This window comes from Budorcas taxicolor, chromosome 7 (genome assembly GCF_023091745.1).
Source record: "Budorcas taxicolor isolate Tak-1 chromosome 7, Takin1.1, whole genome shotgun sequence".
NCBI classification, from domain to species: Eukaryota; Metazoa; Chordata; class Mammalia; order Artiodactyla; family Bovidae; genus Budorcas; species Budorcas taxicolor.
The window spans coordinates 58,944,557-58,960,258 of record NC_068916.1 but is presented as its reverse complement, the minus strand read 5'-3'; the positions used below and the strand labels follow the sequence as shown (position 1 = coordinate 58,960,258).

Below are 15,702 nucleotides of genomic sequence, written 5' to 3'. Positions count from 1 at the left end.
ATAAGGCAATAAGAACACTGTATACAGCATAGAATTTTAAAGAATTAAGGTTTAGGTAGAACTTTGAAGTTCACCTGATAATCCCCTTTATGTCATGCCTTCCAATAAGTTGTGTAATTTGCACTGGAACACCTGCAGTGATAAGGAGTTCATCACCCTCTAGATAATTCGTTCCAGAATTTCTATTAGATCATTCCCACACATTAGCCATGTACTACTTAGGAGGATCTTGGAAAGGAACTCTAATCACTCCTATAGGATCCTTATTCATAGGGTTTTATTTTCCTAAGATGTCATTACAAATAGGATGAGTATGTTCCTTCAAACCAGTAAGCAAAGTCAATATATCTTACTTCCCTCAGAAAAACCGAGGATATTTTTCTTCTTCCACACGGACTCCTTCAAATATCTGGAGAAAGTCCTCTTGTCCTCCCATAGCAAAGCACCCCCAGGTACTTCAGTCATTTTGTACCAGTCTTTTTCAGTCATTTGCACCATTTCTTATCCTGATTTCTTTCCCTTTCCTAAAGAATTTAACATAATATACCATGTGTGTCCAGACAAACCCAATGTGTTGATGGCTATTTAATATTGTTAGAATTCTAATCTGTTGCCCTGCAACTTGGGTGAGGGGTCTTGCCCTCTCTGTGCCTCAACTGCCTCTTCTATAAAATGAAAATAATATTAATTCCACACAGTTAAAATAATAATGGCCAGTATTAAGTATTCAGTACATGTGCTGAATTGTTATGACAATAATGTGAGATAATATATTTTGACACATATCTACAATGACTGACATCTCAGAAGTACTCAGTAAATTTATGAGGAATTGAGATAGAATAAGCAAATACTCAAGATCATATAATTAATTACCAATGGCAAGTAAGATTGACTTTGTATTTTTTTCTGTAACGTTTAGTTCCAGTCGAAACTCAGTGAATACAAGAGTGACTTTTCCCAGCTCTGCTGCAAGGTTCACTGCCAGATTCCCTGACTGGTCATATCTAGCAAAAGAAATATGAGAGGATGGCTTATTGGTAGTAGCTAATGTGAAATCAGAAATCATCTGATGCTGAAGACTAGTCTCCTATTGATGTTGAAAAAAGGAAAGCATATGAGCTAATATTTAAAAAATTCAGATTCTCAATTGTGGGAAATACAGTTGTAAAACAAACCAAATCATTCAGAATTCCAAGTGATATTTCATTAGAGATTATTTTTAACATCAGTAGTTTTTGATGGGGGCAAGACAATGACCACAAACCTGGAAAAATCTACCTGGAGTCAGTCCTTTTGGAACCAAGAAAATATTATTTGGGAATGTTGCTCTAATTTTTGCTCAAATGCTGGCCCCAGATATAATGAAAGCAAGGGGCCCTCCTGGTTTGACCAAATGCGTTCATCCAAAGCTCCATGTTATATGGAGCTACTGCTAGAGTTGGTGTTATGAAGTCCAAGTTTGAATTCTGTTGTTCCCATTTTTCAAGTGTGACAAATTTGGAAAAACATAAAGATTCTGATACCAATACTCTCACTACCTTTGTACGCAAGCTCTTCCTCTCTCTGGATTTTAAATCTTCATTTAAAAATAGGGCAATGGAGTAAATTAGAAGTTTGCAGACTATGGCCTGTGAGCAAAACCTGGCCCACCACCTTTTTGTATAAATAAAAAAGTTACTGGAAATTTTTATTTATGCAAAATAAATGCCCATTTGTTAGCATATTATCCATGGCTGCCTTAGAGCTATAGTAGTAGAGTTGAGTAGTCATGACAGAGACCAAATAGTCACAACCTAAAATACCTACTGTCTGACTCTTTAAGAAAATTTTATCAAGGCCTGGACTAACTGAACCTTGAGTTCTCGCACATAGGCCTTCAGTGATCCCATGAGTTATTTTTAAAGAGAAACTACAAAGCTTCATTGTGGTATGAAGCTTCCAGGATAACTACCTTTACAGCTTCTCTCTTAGCTTTTCTGGATTGAGCTGCTGCTTTTTCTTTTGCTTCTTGCTGGCTGTAAGAGAAAGGCAGAGGGATCAATCCATTCCCAGTATCATACCTATTATCCTAAAGGGGATCTCTCTAGATAGATATATTCCATTACTTCTACACCTCTTATTTTTAGTGTTACCTAAAGACACAGGTATTGTGCCCAACCAGTAAATAAATTTTCACTACTCTATTTCCTTTGGAAAACAAAGATGTGGTCCTTCTTCCCAGGAAGCAATGAGGATACTTAAAAAATTGATGAGACAATAGGGTACTTTCAATTTGTTAGCACCCAGTGATTACATCTTTGGATTATTCATGACAGTATGTATGCAGAACAAAAATGACCAATCCTTGTATGCCAAGGGGGAATTTCCCCTTAGTACATGGTCCCCCCTTAATAGCAATTCATATACCTTTCAGAACACTGAGAACAGTCTAAAGAAATGCACTAAGTAGACAGCTTTGTAATAGTAAATCCCCAAACTCAGTGAAAAGGTCACCTTCACTGTCTGCCTCAGAGAGGAAGCCTTCAGCATGCTCTCTCTCGCCCACCGCAGGCCTAGCCTCTCCAGCGCTTGGGAGGAGCAGTGGCCGCAGCTTTACTCACAAGAAGGCCTCACACATGGAGCAAGTGTTGCCGTGGATTTTCCCGTCGGGGCCCTCAATGGGGTCGTTCTCTCTGGTGCACGGAAGTTGTCCATTCCTCAGGTAGTTACGATATTCACTGCACAGCTCCTGCCAAATGAGGGAGGAGTTAAGCATCAGGTAATGAAATACTGAATGCTTCCTCCACGTTACCCCTTTGAAGACTAGGATATAATGCCCCAAACATAATGGATGCATCAAGATGATGATGCAGAAGGTCGATACTAGTCAAGACACTTTTCAGATGCTGAGGTCACACATTATTTGGAATAGAAGATTACTGTCACTTATCTCATTAGAAAACCTTCAACGTAATTCAAATGTTATTCTGGGCTGGGCACTGTGAGAGATTAAAAACAGTAATTTATTGTCCCTTTCGTAAAGCAGTTTGTGGTTGGCAGCATATTAGCTCCTGACCCGAAATCTGTCCAAATCTTGATATCCAGGACTTGTGAACATGTTACAGAGCAAAGGCGACTTGGCAGTTGTGAATAAGTTAAGGACCTAGAGATGGGCACATTATCATGGATTATCTTAGTGTGCCCAATGAAATCACAAGGGTCAAACCTTAAAACTGGATGAGTTAAGACTGCACAGTGAGAGGGAGCTGTACCTACAGAACAACTAGAGATGCAGTGTTTAAGGGTGATGGAAAGAGCCCAAGACCCAAAGCGCATGGAAGGCCTCTAGAAGCTAGAAAAAGCAGAGAGAGAGGCCCTCCTGTAGAGATTCCAGAAAGGAACACAGCTCTGCCAACCCTATGATTTAGCCCCTTGGGTCCATGTCAGAGTTATAACCTAAACAATCATAAAGTCATAAGTTTGTAATGTTTTAAGCCAGTAAGTTTCTGGTAATTTTTCAGAGAAACTATAAAAAAACTAGTACTTGGGGTCTCTCTCTTTCTTGCCCAGAGAGAATGGGGTGTTCATGCGGCTCCAAGGACCTGAAAAAGTTACCTGTGCTGCTGCTCTCTTGACTTTCTCAGTCTCGGCTTTCTCCTTTTCTTCCTTGCCAACATTTTTCTTCTCTTCTTCAAGTCTGCTGCAATAAAAAAAGAAGAAGAAGAAGATACAAACTAAATTCAGTTTTCCATTCTCTTTGGTAATATATTTTAAGAAGGAATGAGTTTTCCAGACCAAAAATCAGATTCAGTCTTCAGTACAAATTTATCCAATCAAGAGGTGCTAATACTTTGCCCAATAATGCAGATAACTTCAGTAGTTAACAATTGCCCTTAAAAATACAAAACTAGTATTTGTTTTTTATCAGTATGTGACCCTTGGGTGGACTTTTTTCTATCAGTCAGTGACTTCAATCAATGATCTGAAAAAGAGCAATAATTGCTTTGATTTTTCAAAATTGCTATCTAAATAATGACAATTATAATGATGAGACTAAGGAGTGATACAATCCTATGATGGACCCATAATCAAAATAAACCATGTCTCACTATAAAATTAAAAATTTAAATATTATCTTAATGGAATTAAAATTCAATTTTGAATTCAAGTTTTAGAGTATAATAATAATTCAAGTCCAAGAAGATTTGACAGCTGGTATTTTGAGGGAAATCATAAGCCTAAGATTTTGGCATTCTAGCTATTTTCTACTGCCATGTGCCATTATCAGAACTGGAAAAATCCTTAGCATATATCACATCTATTATAGTCATTAATACAGCACTAGCAAATCAAGTATGTGAGAGGAGAGCCCTGATTTCTTGAATCTCAGGCACTGTTTAATCTACTGGCTGCTTCTGTCAATCCCTCCTCTAAGGAACTATGTGGGTATACTTATATTAGACCAAAACATATGACAGTTAAGGGGCAATAACTCTGCACCTCTTTAAACAGATATATTATTTAAGTATTTTTTTCAGCATTTATTTTAGTGTGGGGCTCACTAGAGGATTGAGAATCTAAGGAGTAGAATCAGAGGTGATAATGATTGCACTTCTATATTGTCCCACACAGTGGAGCTCTGGCCCCACTCAGGAAGACAGTAAGAGAGGAACATGGATGTTGCTTAAAAAGGAGACAGTTCAGTAAACATCTATTATGTGGCCCTAAGACTTAAGGTTTTCAATCTTTACAGTAACTCATTTACACAAATATTTATTTCATATGGTAATAATGCATATGGTAATGCCCCTGAAAAGATAAATACAATCCATTCTATTCCATTTCTTGCTCAGGCTATTTTAGAAGTGTTTACACACTGATCCCAGAGACCTCTGTTCAGCTGGTTTTCCCTTAACCAGTATCTGAATATACTCAAGAATCATAAATTGTCAGGGGTGGGAAAAGAACCAAAGATATAATCCCACCCAGATCATCCAATTTCTGCTTTTTGTTATGAATGATGATTATCAAGCATTAAAAACAGTTAATCTCACCCAGATCAATCATCAAACTTCTGGTCTCTTTTTGTTACAAATGATGATTGTCAGGTGTAGAAATATATTTGCACTAAATTAAGACACTCCCTATGCCTTATGTAGAAGATAGAGAGATAGCTGAATAGAAAATAACATTGTCACTGTGATTCAGTGTTACTTAATGTCTTTTCCATAGGCTTTTAAAATTGTCTAGCATCCAAGTAATAGTCTATATTCTGCACATTTATGAAGAAACTGAGACACAGGGCTGATAAATCATGAAGAGATTGAAAGGGAGGGAAGAGTGCAGATACTCACAACAGGCTTGCACACATGGCACACTTGTTTCCATGCATTTTGCCATCCGGGCCACGGACAGGGTCATTCTCCCTGGTGCATAGGAGCATTCCATTCCTCACCTGGTTCCGAAACTCACTGCAGAGTTCCTGGAAAATGAAGAAAATATGCTCTCAGAGAGTGGTTTCTACCCTCTCTACACTTCTATCTGTTTTGAAGAATAACTAATGCAGAGTAAGAAGAAAAAAGAAAAGTGAATACGTGTAGCAGTAAATCAAAAGCATTTAAAAAGTTTCTATCATGGACTCAAAATTGTGCTGACTCTCTAGTGGATCTGAAAATGTTTAATGCCAGCATCCTCTTGAGGGTGCTTACAACAGAGGTGCAGAGGAAGGCTGATAAAATTGGTGAAGACCAATATAAAATATACATGTTTATGATGTGTTGCACATCACAATCTATAAAAGCTAGGAAACATCAAAAGGGAGGAGACTCAACAGGCCTAGAAGGGAAGGATTCCTAGAAAAACTTAGAATATTATTGGGCCTTCGTGAGAAAGAAGGAAATCCTGCCATTTACAATTTGGATAAAATGAGTGTATTCTGTCTGACATAAATCACAGCAAGATCTTCTATGACCCACCTCCCAGAGTAATGGAAATAAAAGTAAAAATAAACAAATGGGACCTAATTAAACTTAAAAGCTTTTGCACAATGAAGGAAACTATAAGTGAGGTGGAAAGAGAGCATTCAGAATGGGAGAAAATAATAGCAAATGAAGCAACTGACGAAGAATTAATCTCAAAAAAATATACAAGCAGCTCATGCAGCTCAATACCAGAAAAATAAACGACCCAATCTAAAAATGGGCCAAAGAACTAAACAGACATTTCTCCAAAGAAGACATGCAGATGGCTAACCAACACATGAAAAGATGATTAACATCACTCATTATCAGAGAAATGCAAATCAAAACCACAATGAGGTACCATCTCACACCGGTCAGAATGGCTGCTATCAAAAAGTCTACAAACAATAAATGCTGGAGAGGATATGGAGAAAAAGGAACCCTCTTACACTGAGGGATTACACTTAGTAGGAATGCAAACTAGTACAGCCACTATGGAGAACAGTGTGGAGATTCCTTAAAAATGAAATAGAACTGCCATATGACCCAGTAATCCCACTACTGGGCATACACACCGAGGAAACTAGAATTTTAAGAGACACGTGTATCCCAATGTTCATTGCAGGACTGTTTGCAATAGCTAGGACATGGAAGCAACCTAGATGTCCATCAGCAGATGAATGGATAAGAAAGTTGTGGTACACATACATGGAATATTACTCAGCTATTAAAAAGAACACATTTGAATCAGGTCTAATAAGGTGGATGAAACTAGAGCCTATTATACACAGTGAAGTCAGAAAGAAAAGCACCAGTACAGTATATTAACACATATATATGGAATTTAGAAAGATGGTAACGATGACCCTATATTTGAGACAGTAATAGAGACATAGACATAAAGAACAGACTTTGGACTCTGTGGGAGAAGGCGAGGGTGGCATGATTTGAGAGAATAGCCTTGAAACGTGTGAAATAGCTGACCAGTCCAAGTTTGATGCATGAAACAGAGCACTCAAAGCCGGTGCACTGGGACAACCCAGAGGGATGGGATGGGGAGGGAGGTGGTTCAGGATGGGGGACACATGTATATCCATGGCAGATTCATGTCACTGTATGGCAAAACCCACCACAATATTGTAAAGTAATTAGCCTCTAGTTAAAATAAATAAGGCTTAAAAAAAATTTTTTTTAAATCTCCCACCAATGCAGGAGACATGAGTTCGATCCCTTGTCTGGGAAGATCCCACGTGCCACGGAGCAACTAAGCCCGCAGATCACAACTGTGGAGCCTGTGCCCTAGAGCTTGGGAACCATAACTACTGAGCCATATACTGCAACTGCTGCAGCCCATGTGCCCTAAAGCCTTTGCTTTGCAACAAGAGAAGCCACCACGATAGGAAGCCTGTGCACCACAACTAGAGAAAAGTCCGAGCAGCAATGAAGACCCAGCACAGCCCCAGAAATTTAAAAACAAAATTTTTTTAAATGAGTTATGAAGCTGAAATACTATAAAATTTAGTAGGCATTATAGTGTATAGCAGTAAGACTATGTGACAGTGTATTGTCCAACTGTTGGCCTTGACCTCTCTACTTTAGTCTCCTTAACTGTCAATTTATTACTATATCAATAAACATCATATATTAGATCAATAAATGTCGTATCATAGAGTCAAAAAAGAACTTGAATGTATTATGCTAAGTAAAATAAGTCAGAGAAGGACAAATACTATATGGTATCACTTATCTGTAGAATCCCCAAAAGCCAAAATTCACAGAAATAGAAAGTAATGATGGCTACATGTGTGTTTGTGTGTGTGTGTGTGTGAGCGAGAGAGAAAGTGGTCAGAAGTACAAACTTGCAGATATAAGATGAATACATTCTAGTTCATGGTGATTAGAGTTAAGACTACTGTATTATATACTTAAAAGTTCCTAAGAGATTCCATATTCTCCATACAAAAAACAGTTGCAATTATGTGACATGATGGAACTTTTGCTAATGCTATGGTGACATTTTTCAATATATAAGTGTCCAGAGTGTACACCTTCAATTTACCCAATGTTATAATCCAATTGTATCTCAATAAAGTTGGACATTTCTAAATTAAAATAATGTGCCCCCAAAATAAATATTATGACCCTTCTTTTGTCTTTAAAAGGCTGAAGAAGCAAAGACATTCCTAAGCTTAGAAATATATACCTGAAACAAAGATATGTGGAGAGAAAAATATAGGTACAATACCTAGAGAAACTGACAACTTTCTAGGAGTTTCTTGATAAAGTACAGGGATGGGAGATGCATATTTGAAACAGAAAAATAACAATGGCAATGGAGAGAAGGCAGATTGTGCTAAGACCATTCGAAAAACCTATGAGGATTTAGAAACTCTTCAGACATTATGGATAAAACACTTTCAGTTCTGAATTACTAAAAGTTGGTTCCAAGTAACAAAAAATTACTAAGAAAATGAGTCAGTTTAGAGGCAAACTTTTAGGCTGTGTCAACTATACCACCCCCCCTGAAAAAAAGCAATTATTAGAATTATACTTTGGCAGCTGTTGTTAGGAAATGGAATAAAGGTAAACCTTGTGTAAGACTATGTGAGAGTAGACACAGAGTTTGCTCTGCTACTTGTAAATTATAAAACTATAAAATAATGTGAAGTCGATATAAAATGGTCAAGGATTACTGAACAATCGTAATTGAAGGTGGGAATACTGGTATTCCTCCATACCTGGATGACGACAAACATAAAATATGATAATATATGTGCACTTTGTTCTGTAAATTAAACTAAGGTGAATGATAGGGCTCTTGTACCCTGTCTTTGAAATTAATAAGAGGGAGAACAATTAGAGATGCAGTGTTGTCAGCTTTGAAGATGATGGGAAAAGTCCAGGAGTCAAGGAACAACAGCCTCCAGAAGCTAGAAAAAGCAAAGAGAGGGACCTTTCATAGAGATTCCAGGAAGGAAGCCAGCCCTATTACTTAGCCCCTTGGGATCCATGCCAGATTATAACCTAAATAATCATAAGATTATATGTTTGTGCTGTTTTAAGCAACCCAGTTTGTGGTAATTTGTCAGAGAAACCATTAAAAAAAAAAAAAACACCTAGAACACAGGTTTTTGTTTCTTTGGATAAAATACGTAGATGCATCTATATGTTACAATTTTAAAATGGTATAATTGAGAAATGATAGATGTTAGAGCTATTACATCTATGGAATAAATGGGGAAAATCATTAAGAAATAGAAAATACCTAATCTGAGTCATGAGAAACAGTCAGAATTTTGACAGCTGGTGGAAATGAACACTCGTGTCTGAGCTGGAAGAAAGCCACATAGAAGGTAGAGTTCATTGTATGCACAATACTAAGGACATAATATGTGTGTAGGGCTATACTGTTATTCTTGGGTAGGTTTCTGGGGACTCCATAAACATAATATACGTAATGATAACTATATTATTATTTTATAAATGAGATGAAAATGCATAGATGTTAACTGTCTGACCTTACTGGTAGGGAGATGGAGCCAGTATTGAACCCTGACAGTCTGAGTCCAGAGTCCAGGACTCTAACCACAGTGTTCTTGAGTTCACAGGCTGGAAAGCCAGGAATCAATGCTTGGCATGTCCATGAAGCAACCAGGTGACCAGTACGGCACTGGATAGAAGAGCAGGAAACTGGGTCTGAGAGGTGAACAGAGGTCAGATTCCATACAGCATTGTCAGTCACTAGAAGGACATTAGTTCTTACTCTGAGTGAGATGAGAAGCCACTGGGTGGCATAAATAACCTGCCTTATATTTGTAAATAATTAGTCTTTCTTCAAAGTTGGAACCAAAGATGACAGCAGAAAAAACAGTCAGAAATGAGATCTTCCAAGTTAGATAAAGACAAAGGAAAGAGTGATGAAGACTGGAAGCACAGCCTTCAGAAATACCACACTTGGAGGTTGGGGGCGACATCTAAAGAACATCATAGGCTTCAGAGCCAGAACATGTGGTTCAGTTGTTAGCTCCCAAGTTACTGTGTGTGTGTGTATGTATATATACACACACATATATAGTCATTAAATATATATTTCCTAACTTGTTATCTAAGCCTCCAGTTCCTTTTTTAAAAAAATACAGATAATAATATATATCTTGAATGGTTACTACAAAGATCAGTTATAAAATTGTTATACAACATGCCATACAGTAGCCACTACATAATTAATAGCCATGACCATCATCATTGTTGTCATCATCATGTGAGAGGTTATAGACTGTAAACTTGAGGCTTCACGATGCTTTTAAGTAATTTTCTCAAGATCTTCCAGAGAATTAACTGGGATTTTGTTTTAAACTAAACATTCTAATACAAAACAATGTGGAGAAAAGTCTGAACTCTGCCTCTGTTGGTTTGCCTTCAGATACATCTTTCCCGCGATTACTATAATTCACGTGGTCAGTGGAGGAAAGGGTGGTTATCTTCTTAAATGCACAAGCACTAGATCAGATATGAGATAGATAAGCTGCGTAAAGAAGAAGGAATCTTAAGTATGGGGATCCGAATATAACTCCTCAGTTTGCAGAGTCACTGAGGACAGTGGAAGCAGGAGCCTTGCCCAGAGAGAATGGAATATTTATGTGGCTCTGATGACATGAAGCAATTACCTGTACTGCTTCTCTCTTAGCTTTCGCAAACCCAGCTTTATCCTTTTCTTCCTTGCCATTATTTTTCTTCTCTTCTTCTTCTTCAAGTTTGCTGCAATAAAATACAGAAGATACAAGCTAAATGCAATTTCTCATTCTCTTCAGTAATGTATTTTAAAAAGGAGTAAGAATCTTCCAGACCAAATGTCAGAGTTAGTCTTCAGTACAAATTTATCCAATCAAGATGTACTAATACTTTGCCCAGTAATGCAGATAAATTCAGTAGTTTACAATCATCCTTAAAAAAATAAACCTAGTATGCTTTTTTATCAGTATGTGAACCTTGGGTAGTATTTTTTTTTCAGTGACTTCAGTTAATGATCCAGAAAAAAAGTCACAGTTGCCTTGATTTTCTTTTTAATTTTAAAAAAAATTTAAAACTGCTTTTTATATCTAAATAATTACCATATTAATGATGAGAGCAAGGGGTGATACCATAGCAGATGAGGGGCTCATAATGGCAATGAATCATGTTTTAATATAGAATTTAAATTTTTAATATTTTTTCATGGAATTAATATTCAAATTGAAACTCAAGTTTTAGAGTATAGTAATGATTCAAGTCCAAGAAGATTCAACAACTAACATTTTAAGGTCAATCATGAGCCTAAAATTCTGACATTCTTGTTATTTTCTACTGACATATAGCATATCAGAGCTGGAAAAATCCTTAGCATTTATCACATCTAATATAGTCACCCAATACAGTACTAGCAAATCAAGCAGATAAGAGGAGAACCCTGATTTCTTGAATCTCAGGCACTTTTTATTGACTGCCCCTGTTAATCTTTCCTCCAAGGAACTATGTGAATATACTTAGATTAGACCAAGACATGTGAAAGTTAAGGGGCAATAACTCTGCACTTCTTTACACAAACATTATTTAAATATTTTTCAGCATTTTAGTGTGAGGCTCACTGGAGGATTGAGAATCTAAAGAGGAGGTGAAGCAGAGGTGGTAATAATCCACCTCTGTATTGTCCTACACAATAGAGCTCTGGCTCCACTTAGAAAAACAGTGGCCCAGAAGACCTGGATGTGGCTGAAGAAGAAGACTTTTAGGAAACATCCCTCATGGGGCCTGCCTCTTACGGATTTCATTCTCTTACAGTAAGCCACTTATCAGAGTATTCATTTCACCTGCATATGTAATACCCCTGAAAAGATAAATGCAATCCGTTCTATTCCATTTCTTACTCAGGCTATTTTAGAAGTATTTACACACTGACCCCAGAGACTGCTGTTCAGCTGGTTTTCCCTTAACTGGTATCTGAGTATACTCACAGAATCATAAAACGTCAGGGGTGGGGGACCAAACACTTAATCTCACCCAGATCATCAAACTTCTGGTCGCTTTTTGTTACAGATGATGATTGTCAGGTGTTAAAAACATATTTGCACTAAATTTAGACTCTTCCCATGCCTTAGCCAGAAGATAGGAAGATAGCTGAATAGAGAATAATGTTGTCATTGTGCGATCCAGTGTTACTTAATGTCTTTTCCATGTGCTTTTAAAATTGTCTAGCATTCAAGTCATGGTCTATATTCTACACATTTATGGAGAAACTGAGACTCAGGGCTGATAAATTATAAAGAGAATGAAGGGGAAAGAAGAGCTTAGACACTCACAACAGGCTTGCACACATGGCACACTTGTTTCCATGCATTTTGCCATCCGGGCCACGGACAGGGTCATTCTCCCTGGTGCATATGAGCATTCCGTTCCTCACCTGGTTCCAAAACTCACTGCAGAGTTCCTAGAAAATGAAGAAAATATACTCTCAGAGTGGTTTTCTACCCTTCATACACTTCTGTCTGTTACGAAGAAGTAATGCAGAATTAAGAAAAAAAAAGTGATTACATGTAGCAGTAAATCAGTAAGCATTGAAAAGTCTTCTATCGTGGACGCAGAATTGTACTGACTGTTTAGTGGATCTGAAAATGTTTAACGTCAGCATCCTCTTGAGGGTGCTTACAACAGAGGTGCAGAGGAAGGCTGATAAAATTGGTGGAGACCAAAATAAAATATATATGGTTATGATGTATTGCACATCACAGTCTATAAAAGCCAGGAATGATCAAAGGGGAGGAAATTCAACAGACCTAGAAAAGGAAGCTTCCTGGAAAAACTGAGAATATTACTAGGTCTTCATAAAAAAGAAGGAAATCCTGCCATTTAGAACAATTTGGACAAAACTTGAGTGTATTATGCTAAGTAAGTCAGAGAAAAACAAGTACTGTATAGTATCACTTATCTGTGGAATCCCCAAAAGCCAAATTCACAGAAACTGAATTAGATGGTGTTTACTGTGTGTGTGTCTGAGAGGAGAGAGAGAGAGAAAGTAATCAAAGGATACAATCTTGCAGTTATAAGTTCTAGTTCATGGTGATTATAGTTAACAATACTGTATTACATATGTAAAAGTTTCTAAGAGACTAAATGTTCTCCACACAAAAGACAACTGTAATTATGTGACATGATGGAGTTGTTCACCAAAGCTTTGGTGGCAAGCATTTTCCAACTTATAAGGTACCAAATCAACAAGGTAACACCTTACCCAATGTTTTAATTCAATTATATCTCAGTAAATTATATCTCATTTTTAAATGAATGTGGCCCTCCTAAAGAATATTATGAGCCTCCATTTGTCTTTAAAAGGCTGAGAAAGAAGAGAAAAAACATTCTCAAACTAAATAAAGACATATCTGAAATAAAGATCTGGGGAGAGCAAATAGGAAAGTATGATGCCTGAAGAAACTGATTGACATCTTTTTGAGAGGTACTTGACAGACAGAGTCCAGGGTTGGAGGATGCATACTTGAAACAGAAGAATAACTGGGGGAGTGGAGAGAAGGAGGAATGTGTTAAGGCCATTCAAAAAGCTTAGGGGATTTTAGAAACTGATCAGACATTCTGGATAGAACAAATTTTCAGTTCTGAATTACTAATATTAATAAAAAGATCATTCCAGGTAACAGAGTTATTGAGAAAATTAGTCAGTATAAAGGAAAACTTTCAATTTCTGTTGACTTCTGCCCCCCCGCCCCACCCCCGCATCCCACCTCCCCACCCCCCCGCCCCACCCCCGCATCCCACCTCCCCACCCCCCGCCCCACCCCCACATCCCACCCCCCCACCCCCCGCCCCACCCCCCCACCCCACCTCCCCACCCCCCCCCCACCGCGCCATCCCCCCAATCCCCCACCCCCCGCCCCACCTCCCCACCTTCCGAAATTATTAGGCTTATACTTCTGCAACTCTTGTTAGGAAATAGAATAAAGATAAACTTTCTATAAGACTATTTGACTGTGGTGGTGGTGAAGACTCTTGATAGTCCCTAGGACAACAGGGAGATCCAATCAGTCAATCCTATAGGAAAGCAACCCTGAATATTCATTGGAAGGACTGATGCTGAGGCTGAAGCACCAATACTTTGGCCACCTGATGCGAAGAACTGACTCATTGGAAAGGACCTTGATGCTGGGAGAGATTGAAAGCAGGAGGAGAAGGGGATGACAGAGGTTGAAATGGTTGGATGGCATCACCAACTCAATGGACATTGTTTGAGCAAGCTCCAGGAGTTAGTGATGGACAGGGAAGTCTGGTGTGCTGCAGTCCATGGTGTTGCAAAGACTTGGACATGACTGAGCGACTGAACTGAGCTGAGAGTAATCCAAAACAGTTTGCTCTGCTACTTGTAAAAATGTACAATTATAAAATCATGTGATGCAGATTTAAAATAAGGAGTCAAAAGATTTACTTAATAATCATAATTGAAGGTGGGAATACAAGTATTCATCCATAGCTGGATCCTGACAAAAATCAAATATGATATTCAGTTCAGTTGCTCAGTCATGTCCGACTCTTTGTGACCCCATGAATCGAAGCACGCCAGGCCTCCCTGTCCATCACCAACTCCTGGAGTTCACCAAAACTCATGTCCATCAAGTCAGTGATTCCATCCAGCCATCTCATCCTCTGTCGTTCCCTTCTCCTCCTGCTCCCAATCCTTCCCAGCATCAGAGTCTTTTCCAATGAGTCAACTCTTCACATCAGGTGGCCAAGTATTGCAGTTTCAGCTTTAGCATTAGTCCTTCCAAGGAACACCGAGGACTGATCTCCTTTAGAATGGACTGGTTGGATCTCCTTGCAGTCCAAGGGACTCTCAAGAGTCTTCTCCAACACCACAGTTCAAAAGCATCAATTCTTCGGCACTCAATTTCTTCACAGTCCAACTCTCACATCCATACATGACCACTGGAAAAATCATAGCTTAGACTAGATGGACCTTTGTTGGCAAAGTAATGTCTCTGCTCTTTAATATGCTATATAGTTTGGTCATAACTTTCCTTCAAGGAGTAAGCGTCTTTTAATTTCATGGCAGCAATCACCAGATCTGCAGTGATTTTGGAGCCCCCAAAAATAAAGTCTGACACCGTTTCCACTGTTTCCCCATCTATTTGCTATGAAGTGATGGGACCAGATGCCATGATCTTTGTTTTCTGAATGTTGAGCTTTAAGCCAACTTTTTCAGTCTCCTCTTTCACTTTCATCAAGAGGCTTTTTAGTTCTTCTTCACTTTCTGCCATAAGGGTGGTGTCATCTGCATGTTTGAGGTGATTAATATTTCTCCTGGCAATTCTGATTCTAGCTTGTGCTTCTTCCAGTCCAGCATTTCTCATGATGTACTCTGCATAGAAGTTAAATAAGCAGGGTGACAATATACAGCCTTGACGTGCTCCTTTTCCTATTTGGAACCAGTCTGTTGTTCCATGTCCAGTTCTAACTGTTGCTTCCTGACATGCATACAGGTTTCTCAAGAGGCAGGTCAGGTAGTCTGGTATTCCCATCTCTTTCAGAATTTTCCACAGTTTATTGTGATCCACACAGTCAACGGCTTTGCCATAGTCAATAAAGCAGAAGTAGATGTTTTTTTTGAACTCTCTTGCTTTTTTGATGATCCAACAGATGTTGGCAATTTGATCTCTGGTTCCTCTGCCTTTTCTAAAACCAGCTTGAACATCTGGAAGTTCATGGCTCATGTATTGCTGAA

The 15,702-nt window shown here is 38.3% G+C and overlaps 1 protein-coding gene across 1 annotated transcript in view; it reads right to left on the bottom strand.

The window, feature by feature from the left end:
• Positions 1-15,702, bottom strand: part of LOC128050797 (serine protease inhibitor Kazal-type 5-like) — a 68,554-nt gene that overhangs the window by 10,551 nt on the left and 42,301 nt on the right. Inside the window, exons 17-20 of the mRNA XM_052643196.1 lie at positions 5,337-5,464; positions 3,598-3,682; positions 2,604-2,731; positions 1,955-2,018 (exon numbers count right to left, since the gene is read on the bottom strand). Coding sequence (XP_052499156.1) covers positions 1,955-2,018; positions 2,604-2,731; positions 3,598-3,682; positions 5,337-5,464 — 405 coding nt within the window. The remainder of the gene's footprint in view (positions 1-1,954; positions 2,019-2,603; positions 2,732-3,597; positions 3,683-5,336; positions 5,465-15,702) is intronic.